This window comes from Pelmatolapia mariae, linkage group LG4 (assembly GCF_036321145.2).
Source record: "Pelmatolapia mariae isolate MD_Pm_ZW linkage group LG4, Pm_UMD_F_2, whole genome shotgun sequence".
Classification (NCBI taxonomy): Eukaryota; Metazoa; Chordata; class Actinopteri; order Cichliformes; family Cichlidae; genus Pelmatolapia; species Pelmatolapia mariae.
The window spans coordinates 21,076,104-21,091,783 of NC_086230.1; the positions used below are offsets into that span (position 1 = coordinate 21,076,104).

A 15,680-nucleotide genomic window follows, 5' to 3' on the forward strand; every position below is an offset into this window, starting at 1 on the left:
AACCACCTAATGTTACGAAGCCTGAGCGATCAATCCCACTATAAACTTTTGCCAGTGGTCTGCATTTTCTTTCCTCTTTTTACACAGCTCTCTCTAGTGGGCATGTTCTGAATCTGCAGTGTAAACATACTAAACACCCTGTGCAGCACTCACACTCAAACAAACTGAAAAGTTAATCAAAGTTAAGCTTATTTGGAGGTTATGTTTGCTATATTCTTTTGCATCATGCTTCAGAGTTTAGTTGGGAAAAGCAGCAGGGGCGTTAGTGAGACAGGACACGTGGAGGAAACAGGAAGTGCACTTGGCCATGAGTCAACTTTATTTTTTTGTTGGGTTAGCTTAGAACCACCTACCTGTTCTTTACGATTTAGAGCTTTGTGTATGAAGCACTCTTGGAAAAATTTGGAAAAATATACTGAATCAGCTCAGCACCCATACTGGAAGCAACAAGCCTGGCTCTGTCAGAAGCTGCTAACCCTAACACATTTGATCTTTTGTCTTTTACAACTTATAAAGCCAAAGAAAAAGAAATAACATGCTAAGGTGTGCAGAGACTCCACAAAGCTGAAGCCAACAAGCAAAATATCCATTGTTCAATGCCCAGACTGTCCAAGTGTGTTTAGGACATTTATTGAGGCACAGTACACAGGAACTTGCGGTAAAAGCTACCTTCTGCTTTCCTTCTCTCCATAGAGGTCAGGGGTCAACTCATGAGTCCTCCACTTCTCCTTTACCTCCATCTCACATTTTTTTCTTTTCTTTTTTTTTGCAAGCTGGGAAATCTGCAAAGATTAACCACACTTTGGCAGCAATTTTCAAAATTTTGCAGCAGAGGATATATGTGTGTGTGTGTGTGTGTGTGTGTGTGTGTGTATATATATATATATATATATATATAGCTTACTCAACTGGCCATTTGGCTATTTATGCAGAAAAAAATGACAAATATCTTTCTAACCTGCAGAATAATTGGCAGAATAAATCATTTGAAAGCCTCATTCATATGCTATTTTTATACGATCACTTAAAAGAAAAGGCTGAGAAGCTTATCACTGAGGGGAAAATAAACGCTAACACAGCATTTAAATTCTGCTGAAAGCAAATTTATAGACTCAAACAAAAAAAAACAAAAAAAGTAACAACAGTTACAAGCAGAGTGAACACACCCACTCTGCACTGAAGACTCTGACCTTTGATCCCTGACCCCTGCTATTCTCAGAGGTTGTCAACAACCAAGACTGGCGAGCATACAAAATTATGAGGAAAAATAACCAAAACAAAAAAACAGCCACATGTGTTGCAGGTGTCAGTAACACAAGGGACTATTGCTTGTGTCAGAGGGAAAATGCATGCACCTTTTGTGATATCGAACATGCAGTGTTAATCTAATTCAAAAGCAAAGGTTTGGATGTCTAGCTGTGTGTGGCACCCACACAAGCGGCTACTTCAAAAACAGCTTCCTGAAGCGTGTGGAATTAACCTGCTGCAATGCAATTCTCACAAGTTGTCCAACACACATTTCTGTTTCCACTTTTTTCCTTTATTCACATACAAGGGAGCTGGTATTTGATTTTTTTTGTTCAGGATTTAAACTTTTTATTCGTTCTCATTTAATCTTTCCCATTTCCTCTTTTATTCACATCATTGATTTCCCAATCCCAAAGTCCCAGACAGTCCAGAGTGGTTGTGCAAGGGAGAGAGGCATGTTCTCATTTCTTCAGCACTTGTATCCTTAAGCTGCCTTTATCGACGACCCCTCCCTCCCGCTATCTCTTTCAATTCTACGGACATTAAATGCACCTCCCCTTAAACTCCTGAGAAAAAAAAAAGGAAAAAAAAAGCATCTTCTCGCCTCTGTCTCCATTAGTGATACAAGCGTTCTGACAAAAAGCAGGGTTGGCATCGACCAGACCCTTTCTCTTCACCTTCACCTTCTCCTTTCTACCTTTAGAGTATTTTGTGTTCCTCAGTTCTTTCGGTAACGATTCTTTGGCTTCTCACCACAGCCGGTGGCCTCGCAGGAGGACAGGCCAGGCTGCTTGCCAGAGTTAATGCTGCTCAGAAGGGCAGGCAACTCAGTGGTGATTGCCTTCTCAATCTTATCAAGCAGGCAGCCTCCGATGTAGGAGCACTGAGCTGACAGAGGCTTGAAGTTGGTGATAGGGTTGATGCCAAAGAAGTCACGGTAAGCGTCACGGTTGGGCAGGTCAAATTTGCTGACGTTGGTCTTGGCTAGGATGGATTTGAAAATGTAAAACTTGTCTGGGTCATCTACAATCTCCTGGAAGACTAACTCGGGATCACTGAAGAAGCTCATCTTCTCTTTAAAGGTCTGGACGTAGCGGTCTACCAGCAAGCCGTGGATGCGTACACGGATACCGTGCTGGCGGATGAAGGCAATCTTATTCTCCATGCGGTTTTCGATCACCTGGTTGAGATCCTCCAGAAGAGAGATCTCCTCTCGCTTGAAGAGCTCCCGGCTGGTGTCAGGTGCATAGTCATATGGCCAGAAGGAACTGACATAGACACGGGGAGGCTCAGTGACATTGATGAGGGGAGCTAAGCTCCAGAAGAGCGCTCCGTAAACTCTCATTAAGTCCTGGGTGGCCAGGTTGTCAGCCTTGTTCAGGATGATGCGAATCTGTGACTCACGACCCTTCAACTGCCTGAAGAGCATCTCTAGCTCCAGACCAACGTCCAGCTTGGTGGGGTCAAACACGACAAAGATCAGGTCAGCACGGTCAATGAACCACTGACAGACATCATTGAAAGGATAGCCTAGATGGGAGAAAAGCACAGGTCATAATGAGCTATACGCAGTTGATTTGTGGTATCTGAAAATCAAAACCTGAGAGCGAGCTTCTTGAGTTTACCTCTTTCCTGCTGTTTCCGGTTCTCAATAATTCCCGGTGTGTCTACGAACGTCACACGCTCCAAAAGCTTGTGGGGCATCTCAATACCAATCAGCTTTTCCAGAAAGTTTTGACCAAACTTCTCCAGGGGAGAGAAGGAGCGCGAGCTGTCAGCCGCCATAACGATACCCTCAACAGAGCGGATCTTTTCCCCGTGCATAATAACTGTAAATTCAGAGGTAGTAGGCTCAGCTCCTGCAGAAGGACATCACAGAGGAAGAGAGGAAGAGATTAGCATTGCGGAGGAGAAGCAGATGGGAAAACACACTGAACCTCAGTAAGATGTAAAGCACCCAGTTCTCCAGTCAACTCCCCATCTGATGTAGATTTAGCAACAACTGCACTTTTGACCTTGCCTTTTTTTCCATCAGCGCTGGATTTCAGAACTTAACATTATTTACTGCTAATTTACAAAATAAAAAAATAACATCTTTATGGTACCTGTGTAGAGCTGATAGGGGCTGTCATGCAAGCCCAGGAGGTAATTGATCATGGAGGACTTTCCTACACTCCACGGTCCCAGGAATAGCACCATGGGCTTGGAGGTAATCTCTCCATCTGTTTAGGGCAAGAAGAAACAACACTGATTAAATTATCAGCAGTGTGGTGAAATCATCATCTAGACAGTCATCTAACCAACCATCTATCCAAAAGGTCTCCCTGCATATTTATTTATTTATTTTTTCACTGAAGAGCACATCTGAACAGCACTGCCAATCCAGAGCACAGGGCACATTTTACAAAACTTAAGAAGGAAGGACAGAAACATGTTGTAAAGCTGTTAGGGTGTTTAATAGCATAAAGGAAATTCATTAAAATGCAGCAGCCATAATCTCATGACACACGATAAAGTTTTATACTCTGACAAAGAGACTCGACGGGTCTAGCACAAGCTGTGTGTCTCGTAGCTGTTGTGAGTGGACATGGTGTTTGGGTGGCTGGGTGCAATGTGCTACAATGCAACTGACTGATGGAAAAATAGCATTAAAAAAGGGAAAGGAGAAAGAATAAACAAAAAAACAGACATTAAGCATCACTCCTGGTGCTACTGGAATTTAAAATGATAAAAAATAATAATATTAAAAAATAAAGTGAAAAAGTAAACCAGTTCACTCCTAGCTGAACACTGACCACCCTTTCCCACCAGTGTCCCCTCCTCAAACCTCTGTATCCTTTGTTAAAACCAAAGCTGCACATGCAACCCCATTTATATAAATATATATATATATATTTTTTGTTTTTACAAAGTAATGGTAAGTCATTTTGTAAAAAGTTTAAATAATGTGCAATTTAAACACTAACACACTTAAAGTATGTTAAGAGCATTTTTACTTCTCTTTTTATTCACTCTCCGTAAAATGAAGCTTTCACCCATGGATCACTTTTGACTACACCTCAGTCATATCGAGTGTCGCCTAAAGTGAAACATGCTTGAAATTTTGCAACCCACTCAGGGCAAATGTATGAAGACAAATGAGGGGTTGAAAGGAAAGGGCCGAGCACTGCAGGCACTGCCATGCACAGGTAAGCTCTGGCCACACCCACCTGTGGCTGAGTCCCCCAGGGTTCTTCCCGGGTAGGCTGTTAGATGAGGGGTGGAAGAGGGAGTGGAGGGGGTGGGGATGAGTGGAAGACAGGAGAGGGTGGAGTATAGAGAAGTGAAGGGAAACAGGAGGTGGAGGAAAGCTCAGTGAGGGAGTGATGTTTCTACAAGCAACATGGAGGGATAAAGTAAAAATGTACATAAACAGGTGGGAGATCCAGGCTGGAGTCTAATCCCATATTTGACCTGCAAAGTGTCAAACATGTCTGTAAACAGATGGAGGACATGCCCGTGTAGTCAGGTGATTGGGGGATGGGGATTTACTCCCATCTTTAAAACGCACATATGCATTGAAAATACAAGTTGATTTTTTTTTTTTGCATGCAGGCCTGAAAAGCCACAAGAGGGCGATAACTTTATTTCATTGTAGGAAAGTGGGGTTTTCTGGGCAGTTCAGTGTACAGCTTGGAGTGTTGAGTCCACTGTAAAGAAACAGGGCACAGTGCAATGTGTAACAGAAGGGGTAAAAAAGACACTACCCTTCTTACTTTTATAAACAATCCCACCCTTAAACCCGATATAAAGAGAGGCTACAGGTAATTTCCAAAGGAGAACATCTTGCTGTTAATGCATCAGTTGGATGTGTAAAGATGTTGTGGTTTTGCAAACAAGTCAACAAATCAGTCACTAAAGCAACTCAAACAGAAAACTCCACACCAACAGGAGAAAGTGAAGCAAAGTGAAGCTGCAGCCGGTGAGCTCGGTGATACCTGAGATCTCGTGCTGCCTCAGTTCGTTGTACTTGTAGGCCTGCTCCATCGGCTTGATGGACGTATGGTAGATCTTCCGCAACCTCTCCAGAGCCGCTGGAGAAAAAGGAGACCAGAAATGATCAAAAGGATGTTAGTAAGGTAAATAAGGTAAAAAGTGTTCTCTTTGGATACACTGGGGTTTTTTTTTAAATAGCATAAAAATCCTATTGACTTGTCATATTTAGTTTGCTCCCCCAAAAGTGTTAAAGGGAAATCAGGTGGAAAAAAATTAAGAAAATTAAAGCAGTCAGATTTTTAACGTGCCTCTTTCAACTTCGATCCTCACCTGCATAGTCTCCTGCTTTTTCCTCCATTGCAAGCCGCAGCGTCTCATCGATGTGAGATCTGTCTCTAAGGACGGAGGTAACATCTTCTTCTTCTTCTGCAGAAACATCACAAACATCAACAGCAAATTCAGTTTGTTTCAAGACCTCAGCGTATGCCTTAAATGGCCAGCTTGATATTTTAAGAAAATAAACATGGGAGGTCTGATTTGTTCAACGGCAGTTTAATAAAGAAGCAGACACTGGGTTTGTTGACAGGTGCCATGCCATGTTTATTAAAGCTTTGCTATTACATGATGGTATGTCTGGCCAAAGATCAGTGAAAACAAAGACTTGACTGATTTTGTAGTGGATGCAAATAAATAAAATGTTTTAATGTGAGCCTTGTATAATGGTATTATATGGACGAACACTAAAAAAAAGAAAAAGAAAAATCAGCAATTCAATAATTTTTGCTGTATTTTCAGATTTTAACAAGTCAAGTTAGGAAATTATAGCACCTAAACTCCCCCTGCACAATCCACCAACTAAACACTTTCGATTTGTAGTTATTAGTATCTAAATATTCCCTTTTTAGATGACATTTTTGCATGACTATACATTGAGGGCAAATATTTTTTGATGTAGCAGAAGCTCTCAACTGATACACCAACTGTTGCTTAAGTGACCTAAATAGTAGCCCATCTAAGGTATTAACATTCTAACCAACCCCCCTTTAAATGGAATATAGTTGCTAAGTTAGCATTTAGATTCAGATGTAGGTCGTGCATGTCAATATACACATTTTAACTGAGCTATAAGCTTGTTTCATGTCTGTGTATGAGTGTGTGTGTAAGAGAGAAAGAATGACCAAGAGAAAATATTTGCTCACCAGTGATGTCCACTTTTGAACATGTCGGATTACTTAGATCACAGCTGTTAGTACAATCAGGTCTTAATTTAGAAAGCAAATGCTGAAAATAAACAAAGACATGTGTTTGGCATCAGCAAACATGTCTATATAACAACAGCAAAGATAAGGCAGACTGACAGAGAGGGGGACTTCCCCGGTTTCGTAACAGACGAGGAGGAGAACTCAAAGCCGGACTGAGTGTTCCCAACAATAATATACATGAGACTATGGTGTGCAATCCTCTGTCTTTTCTCATCTATATTTATCCACCAATCACAGACTTATCAGGCTGTGAGACCTGTCCTTGTGTGCCCAGGCCTCAGTACAGACCCCCTCCACAACGCCTCCCACACGCCAACCTGCTACAAGATATATATAGCTGCAATTGGGAAGTCTTCCTGGTTCACACTTCCATGCCCTGGGAGCTTATGGGTCTGAGCGTCCAAGCTACCAGACACCCCCCTTAACAGAACTGTTAAAGAATTTTAAAGGTATTTAAGAGTGTGGGAGACTGATTCTGATATAGGAGCACCTGTTGAATTATTAACTGCAGTCATTCAGTTGTAAATAAGGCCGTGGAAAGCACAGAATATTGATGTTGTTCTTAAACCAATTACATGCATACCTTCTGCCAGCAAATTCAGTTTACTGGCGCTGATAAGTTCAAAATGTTTTAAGCAACACAGAGAAAAATGAATATAACCTCATATAATCGCCTGCACTTTACCTGACTTTCTCAGTAAAAATACACAATTTTATTGCAGTTATATAAAACTAACACCACTTGCACAGAGGATCAGAAAAAGCATGAAAAGTTGGTTCAGTCGCTGGCGGCACAACCCTCTGATCTCAGCTGGTGTCTGTGAAGAAATAATCGTATCCTGGCATTTATGTAATGCTCCTCAAAAAGTGACTGGGGGTAGAGCAGAGGTGCTCAAATGGGAAGGTAAAAAAAACTTCCAGACTAGAACTGCAGACACATCATTTCATGTACAGTGTTGAATAATGTAAGATCCTCTCAGTCAGTCTGATATTGTCTAATACACTGTGAAATAAGTGTCGTTTCTCACAGATACTGCCACACTTTTTGAGAAAGTTGATGACAAGATTGGCTGTAAGTTGTGGGTGGAGTGAGTAAAAATCAGAAGGTGACTTAAATATTCTTTGAAAAACTCAACTATAGTTCCTCCAACTCTCTGGTGTCACCATAGACCATATTCATCAGCAGTGTTCCCTCAAACAGAAAGCTTTCTTTCAGAAATAATATTTAAAAATGCCTTCTTTTTAAAATTTCAAAACCAAAACTGCAGAGCAAAGTCACATATCAGATGTTCTTTTAAACATCTGATAAACATCACCCCCTCAGAGGGCAGTGCTGCTGCAGCATCCTGCGCCACAGCCTGGAGTAAAGCCACCGGCCATGTGGTGAATGACTTCTAGTGTTTCTGGCCAAGCGTCAGAGTGGCACGTCGCTTTGGCCGAATCCAACGCTGCATCAAATGACAAGTAAAATCATCTGAAGGCCTGTTTGTTTACAAGCCTCGAGCAAACTTATGTTTATATTTATGAGCCTCGAGGCTGGTAAATCGACTCTCTTTCACTGAAATGACCTGAATTCAATATAAATGTTTCTCATTCATGAAAAATACAGCCCGCATTTTCTGATCACAGAAATCCAATTGGAGTATTTCAGTATGTGCACATACAAAAATAATAAACGGCCACAAAAGACCCCCCAAATCACAAATCTCTGGGGCTTTAACTGAAACCGGAAAGGTTTCTCCTTTGCTGCGTGGAGGCAGTGACACAGTGCTGATTCTCACCGAGTCAACCTGCTAAAAATAAGCCTGTGTAATGTTTCTGCCGGCACGATGCAAGAACAAGAGAAACCAAAAGGTTAGTAGCCAGAATAAAAGGAGGGTAAGAGCAACACTGCAAACCCATATATTGTATGTGGCTACATATTATGAGGCAGTTTACTGCAGAAGCTCTTCCTTAATCAGCCCATACAATAAAAAATTACATTCATTACTTGTGCGTGAACTCCTAATGGCAAGTGTACCCTGTCTTTATTCTAGTGGATTAACACAATGAAAGCAGAGACGCAATAATGTGAACTCATGTAACTTCTTATGTTCTGACCACGCTCTACCCTTTTGTACAGAGTACTTTGTTTTATTTTATTTACTTTTATATGCTCATTATTCTTTTATCTTAGTTTGGTTTGGTTGTTTATTTTATTTATTTGCATTTCAGGAAAGTAAAAAAAAAATATTGCTCAGCATAACCACTGTGTTTTGCATGTATATAATAAACTTATTGATTTTTGATTCTGCCATGTTTAATAATATATAGTGCACATATGCACTAAACACATAGAGGCGAAAGGAGCACTGTTTCATTGGGTTTGGCAGTTTGGTAAAATGCAAGCATTTAGGGAAGAAGTGTTTATTCGAACACATGTTAAACACCGGATAAGACAAATTACATCAAACCTTCCGCAACTTTTTTTTCCACAGCGACTTTATAATAAATCGGATTTAGCTCTGACAACAACTACAGCCTGCGCAAAGCTGCTTTTGTTCATGTGACCTTTAGAAACACCACTAAGTGATGTCATCTGTTTGTGATCCATGGCCGCTTGGTTGCATTTGAATCTGAGCCACATTGCTCCGGTTATCTGAGCAGGTTACAAGTTTTGAATAGAATGTGATCATATTGCAAAATAGAGGGGATGTGCCCTCTGATGAAACCCACCAGAGGGCAGAGAGGGTGATTCCACTTGAGGACTAAAGTGGCTGTCGATGACCAGATCCCATCTCTTCCACGTCTTCCACACGCCATCACTGCAGTACTACAGGGATTGCTAAAGCCTCTGTAACTTGACTCATCACTCAGAAGAGTCACATCTTTTAACGCTAGCTCCTCGAGAGGGCCTTAGCGGCTGTGAACTTGTTAACACCTTCCAATCCAGTCGATCCCTAATTAGGACAGAGCTCCGAAAAGATCAGAGAGGTAATGTTGCCCGTGGACAGTGGGCCTTGCATCAGTGCTCAAAATTAACCCTGAAGGCGGCAGGGGAGCTGAACCCTGTCCTCGCTGAGCTCGTTGCCACACAACCGCGCCACAGTTTGGAGAAACATTCTGGCGGCGTCGGTACATCCCGTTGAACATCTAATCCGGCCACTGCTGCAATTATAGGCAGATCTCTTATGACCTACCAGCCATTGGAAACCAGCCTGAAATATGCTTCGCTTTCCTATTTAATTACATTAACCCACAAGGTTAATTTCTTTTAGATTAAAGATGGATTAAATTTATGCTCTGATTATCCTGATATATGTTGTGGTCTTTTCCAAAGACTCAATAAATATTTATGCGCAAAATGCTGATTTTAAGTAATTTGATTACATGTAAATGTTCCATGTAATTTTCTTCCATAAGTACAATGTAAAATATTCAATTTAATGGAATCTGAACAGATAAAATGTAATTGACTGCTATACTTTCAATGTATACCAAGCATATTTTCCTTCATGACTGATTATCTGAATAAATAAACCTTTAATTCTAGATACATCAGTCCGTATTTCACTCAAAATTATTGCTTCATGTTTATTGAGGGCAAAGAATCACTTTGTTGAGATTGTGTGCATGCTGATATGTGTCTGTATATAATGACCATCTGTATAACTGTGGAACCCCCGGGATCATATTCTGCTTACAGCACAGTCGAAGTAAATTGAATTAAAGTGAACATGATGAGGTTGCAGCCCTGGAAACCCCAGTTAAAGGATTTATCCCGCACAAGCAGCCCTAATCTGAAGGCAGAAGGTTTCCACCAGAAAGATCCACCGAGAAGCAATGATTCGAGTCAAATTTAAAGAGAAAGAAAAAATGTTTACACGACCAATGGCTTGTAAAGTGCCTCCGCTCTCATTTAAAATTCATGAATGCAATTAAACAAAACTACTTTCTCACTAGTGCCAATTTCAGAAAGGCAGGAAACATACTTAAACCAAAGCAGATGAATGTTAAAATAAGCCTGCTGCCAGCCTATAAGAATGCCGGTTTCCTCCTTCGGTGAGGGTCAGAGGTGCGAGAGCAGAGCTGTGCAGGGTGTGGTGAGAAGATACCACAGATGGCAACAGGTGGCACAGCTTGCAGCTCGTACTCCCACACAGTCAAAAATAGCTCTACAATGGGTCAGAAGATGGACAGAGGAGGGGTGGCAAAATGACTGCTGCCTATTTTAAGGTTTTGACTGTTAGTCAGTTTGGAGACTTTAGAGATATCCTCACCCCACAAACTGACTGTGTAGTACGCAGGCTAGCCAAGTGAAAAGCATGATGCATGTAAATTTAAATGTGCTACAAATGTATGGCTTTCCTTGTATGTGCTAATTAAATTTCTGAAAATATAACAAGTAATGGAACTGAGTGTTTATCACTTAGTAATTATCACTGTCATTGCTTTTCATTTTTTTTCATTCATTAGTTTTACTATGTCATACAATAATGAACAAGCCACCAAACAGTACCGGGGGGGTTGCATCAAGGGTAGGGACAGGCTCAAAGAAAGGCGCGAGGGCAAAGGCGCTTTACGCTGAAGTGTTGATCTGATGCCTCAGTCCCTGCTCGCCTGTTTTAGAGCCAGGAAAGGACGTCAGGTGCTCTTGGGGCTGCGGGGCTCGTCTTAAGGAAGCGTGTGTAATAAAGTCACCGAGTATGACTGGCGTGTCCCTTCCACTACGTCCAGCCTAGGGATGTCCTGCGTGCCATTAGAGGGGAATCACATGGAGACCGTGCTCCTTTAACTTTCAGTGTCTCCCCTCTGCAAAGTGAGGAGGCCAAAGATATTTTTACCGAGTGAGGATGGATAGTATTGCCACCAACTATAAACACGGCAGTGTGAAGAAATAGTCTGAAGGACCAAAGCGGCTGAAGAACTGTTAGTGCTTATTTAATGTGGACAGAAATATTCTACACATAGCACTTTTGTCCTTTTTGCTGACTCTCAAGTTCTGAGCGCTGCCTGTTAGAGAAGTAATCTTTCTACATTTGCACCAGCGACTGTTTTAATTCACTACAATTTTACCAATCTCAAGGTACTTTAGATAGTAAAGTGAAATTTTAAGCCTCTTCACAGTTTACCCAAAAGTTTGCTATAATGTAACAAACACAGTTGTAGTCCTTGAATGGTCAATCATAGCCATTCACACAAAACATTCTCTGCCTACAGCAGCCTATGTTTTTCAGTACATGCCAACACTGAGCAGTGTCACATCCACATAAGAAACCTGCAACTTCCAGCAGCTCATTTACACCACCAAAAACATCATGAAAAGTTTTAGCTGTTTAATGACTGCATGTTAATGTCTGGAAACACTCAGGTGAGAAAAAAAAATCACTGTTGGTTTATAAGATGTTCACATTGCTGCACATCAGCCTAGTGATATCTAAGCTTAAAAGATGACTTGCATCATTTGGTGTTCTTGGTTTATATCAAAATGTGGATACTTTAATCAATCAGCTAAGGCGATCAATGCTGGCCATGCAATCAGCCGCTTTAGGGTTTTTTCATAAGATTTCACATGATCAGTTTCTGTGTTAATATGTCAGCCCTGATGCAGCCTTCAAGTGCATTTATTTAAAAAAAAAAAAAAGGATATAAGATTTTCTGGTGGATTAATAAATCTGTATGCTAGGCAGCCTGTGATAAAATGATAGCATATTAACACCACATTGCTTTCGAGGGCGGTTACACCTTCGTGTCCATCCTGCAGAGTTCAGTGGAATTCCTGAGAGTTGACTGAACCAAACAAAAACACCATAATTACACACCGAGACAAAAAGAGTTCATGACTCAGTGTTGCCATACCCTGGGGGTATTTCAACATAAAGTCCTTTTTAGCTCTGCAGCAAAAATCAATACACAGTATGCCTGTGGAATATATTCACAGACAGGGGGCCAACGTAAGACATCTGCACGAGCCTGCAAAAAAGGGCTCTTCGAAAGCTTGAGCTGCAAGCCACGGCCCGGCCCCTCCAGCCTGGAGAATGCATGTCCCTAAAAGGCCAACTGCTGGGAATAAATTGTGATTGTGACAGTGCAGCAGCTGTGCAGTGTGTCTAAAGGGAAGCATGGAACTGGGAGGGGTGACGATTCAGGAGGGATGGGGAGGGTAGAGGGTCTAGTGGAGGGAGGAGCTGTAGGGAGGGGGGGGATTTGGGGTTGGGTTTCAGGAGCCCATCCAATCTTAGACACCTGACAGCAGCTTGGAATATGGAAGCCTGGGTCCCGGCTGTGGAGCTGAACGCCACCCCAAGGACAGACAGGGGTGACAGACAAGGGTAACAATACCCGTGCTAGTCCAGCCCCAGAGACCAGTCCGCATTTTTAGAATGGGTAATCTGGGCGCAGTTATGGGTGATCAGCTCGCTGTGACATTCAGCTCCATGGGTGCCCTTTGATATAGTTAGGATGTATGTTGTTTTGGTGTAATGGTTGTCATTCTTCAGACTGTAGCAGGTGAAACCGAAGAATGAAGCAAACAGACCGAATTAGCGCTTGCAGAAAAAGCTCAGCGTCCATTCAAGCTCCCACGTGGCTGTTCCCGTCTCCTTGGTTAGACTAAGACTTTCCATCAGCTGGTGCCATGCATTAGGACAGCTGACATGCTGTCAGTCCACAGTGGAGGCCGAACGGCTTTGAATAATCCCAAACTTCAGAAACTCGCCCAAACGCGATTTGTTCATACATGAAAAGTGACAGCTGTTCCAGTATGCCATGAAATATTTGATTTAATAATGAAGAGCATTAGAAAGAGACAGGTAAATCCACAATTCTGTAACACGTGCCAGCTTTTTAACTATAAACTGGGACAGATTTAAATAGCTTAGCCTGGTGGTAAAGAAAGGCTGGGGTAACATTTCTGTCTGCCTATCCTTATCCTTGGGTGGTGCTGTACTCTGCCTCTAAAAGTGAGTGCCATTTGTGGCCAAATTGACCCTACAATAGACACAAAAACCTACAGGACAGCCTGTTTTCAATAATATGACAGGCCATTTCTGGCCATCCTCTGAATATTTGAGGAACCACTGAAGTATCAAGCTGACAAAGCAGTCAAATATGGTGCTATTTATTAACCATTCATTAACCCTGCTTCTAAACTTATGCCACATCACCATTTCAATCATCAGCAGTACTTGTACACAAACATTTCTCACGCCCACGGTGCACCAGCTCACCTAAAACAGCATGTTTTACCAAATTGCTTCTGAATCTTACCTGCTGTGGCCTGCAAAAGCAGCAGAGAGAGGAAACAGATCGAGACTGCACCCTTCATGATGGCTGCCAGGAGAACTCTGATAGTCACACAGACTATATATACCAAGGCAGGAAGGTTAAAGTGCACAGAGAGAGAGAAGAGGTGGGATACAGAGATGGCCAGCTGGTGGAGGGGCTGAGATCTGTGTGTGCTCGAGGTGTTACAGGAGTCTATCGTGCCACAGGGACTCTACATGTGCAAGCAGCTGACTCTTTCTTCTTTTTTTTTTAGCGGGAGGCTGCAGCTCAGGCCTCGTCATAAGTGCACAAGAGTTGGCTCTATCCTCCATAGCAAATTCACTCAACTCCTCACTAACAATATACAGGGTGGGCCATTTATATGGATACACCGTAATAACATGGGAATGGTTGGTGATATTAAAGTCCTGTTTGTGGCACATTAGTATATGTGAGGGGGCAAACTCCTCAAGATGGGTGGTGACCATGGTGGCCATTTAGAAGTCGGCCATCTTGGATACAACTTTTGTTTTTTCAGTAGGAAGAGGGCCATGTGACACATCAAACTTATTGGTAATGTCACAAGAAAAACAATGGTGTGCTTGGTTTCAACGTAACGTTATTCTTTCATGAGTTATTTACAAGTTTCTGACCACTTATAAAATGTATTCAATGTGCTGCCCATTGTGTTGGATTGTCAATGCAACCCTCTTCTCCCACTCTTCACACACTGATAGCAACACCGCAGGAGAAATGCCAGCACAGGCATCCAGTATCCGTAGTTTCAGGTGCTGCACATCTCGTATCTTCACACCATAGACAATTGCCTTCAGATGACCCCAAAGATAAAAGTCTAAGGGGGTCAGATCGGGAGACCTTGGGGGCCATTCAACTGGCCCACGACAACCAATCCACTTTCCAGGAAACTGTTCATCTAGGAATGCTCGGACCTGGCACCCATAATGTGGTGGTGCACCATCTTGCTGGAAAAACTCAGGGAACGTGCCAGCTTCAGTGCATAAAGAGGGAAACACATCATCATGTAGCAATTTCAAATATCCAGTGGCCTTGAGGTTTCCATTGATGAAGAATGGACCCACTATCGTTGTACCCCATATACCACACCAAACCATCACTTTTGTTGTTCCAACAGTCTTGGAGGGATCCATCCAATGTGGGTTAGTGTCAGACCAATAGCGGTGGTTTTGTTTGTTAACTTCACCATTCACATAAAAGTTTGCCTCATCACTGAACAAAATCTTCTGCGTGAACTGAGGATCCTGTTCCAATTTTTGTTTCGCCCATTCTGCAAATTCTGTGCACCGATCTGGGTCATCCTCGTTGAGATGCTGCAGTAGCTGGAGTTTGTAAGGGTGCCATTTGTGAGTAGCTAATATCCACCGAAGGGATGTTCGACTAATGCCACTCTCCAGTGACATGCGGCGAGTGCTACGCTGTGGGCTCTTGCTGAATGAAGCTAGGACAGCCATTGATGTTTCTTCATTAGTGACAGTTTTCTTGCGTCCACATTTTGGCAAATCCAACACTGAACCACTTTCACGAAACTTAGCAAGCAGTTTGCTAACTGTAGCATGGGAGATGGGTGGTCTCGTAGGGTGTCTTGCATTGAAATCTGCTGCAATGACCCAGTTACTGCGTTCACCAGATATCAACACAATTTCGATCCGCTCCTCACGTGTTAACTTCTTTGACATGTCAATGGCTGTGAACAAAGAGTAACTTGTAAATAACTCATGAAAGAATAAAGTTATGTTGAAACCATTGTTTTTCTTGTGACATTACCAATAAGTTTGATGTGTCACATGGCCCTCTTCCTGTTGAAAAAACAAAAGTTGAATCCAAGATGGCCGACTTCTAAATGGCCACCATGGTCACCACCCATCTTGAGGAGTTTGCCCCCCTCACATATACTAATGTGCCACAAACAGG

At 42.2% G+C, this 15,680-nt stretch overlaps 1 protein-coding gene across 1 annotated transcript; it reads right to left on the reverse strand.

Annotated features, from left to right (window-relative positions):
* Positions 1-1,966: 1,966 nt before the first annotated feature.
* srl (sarcalumenin) lies at positions 1,967-13,791 on the reverse strand. Its single transcript, XM_063470643.1, has 7 exons — positions 13,734-13,791; positions 5,554-5,649; positions 5,226-5,321; positions 4,458-4,493; positions 3,354-3,470; positions 2,874-3,107; positions 1,967-2,778 (listed from the first exon to the last, which is right to left on the reverse strand). Exons 1-7 carry the CDS (start codon positions 13,789-13,791, stop codon positions 1,967-1,969), a joined length of 1,449 nt encoding a protein of 482 aa, XP_063326713.1.
* Positions 13,792-15,680: the final 1,889 nt, after the last annotated feature.

Bases quoted from the DNA above. Each gene is read 5' to 3' on its own strand.
- srl (XM_063470643.1), bottom strand. From the start codon at position 13,791: ATGAAGGGTGCAGTCTCGATCTGTTTCCTCTCTCTGCTGCTTTTGCAG. The intron at 5,322-5,553 runs GTGAGGATCGAA...CTTTTTCTCCAG, and splicing joins AAAAGCAGGAGACTATGCAG to CGGCTCTGGAGAGGTTGCGG. The intron at 3,471-4,457 runs GTGGGTGTGGCC...TGCCCTAAACAG, and splicing joins CCTGGGGGACTCAGCCACAG to ATGGAGAGATTACCTCCAAG.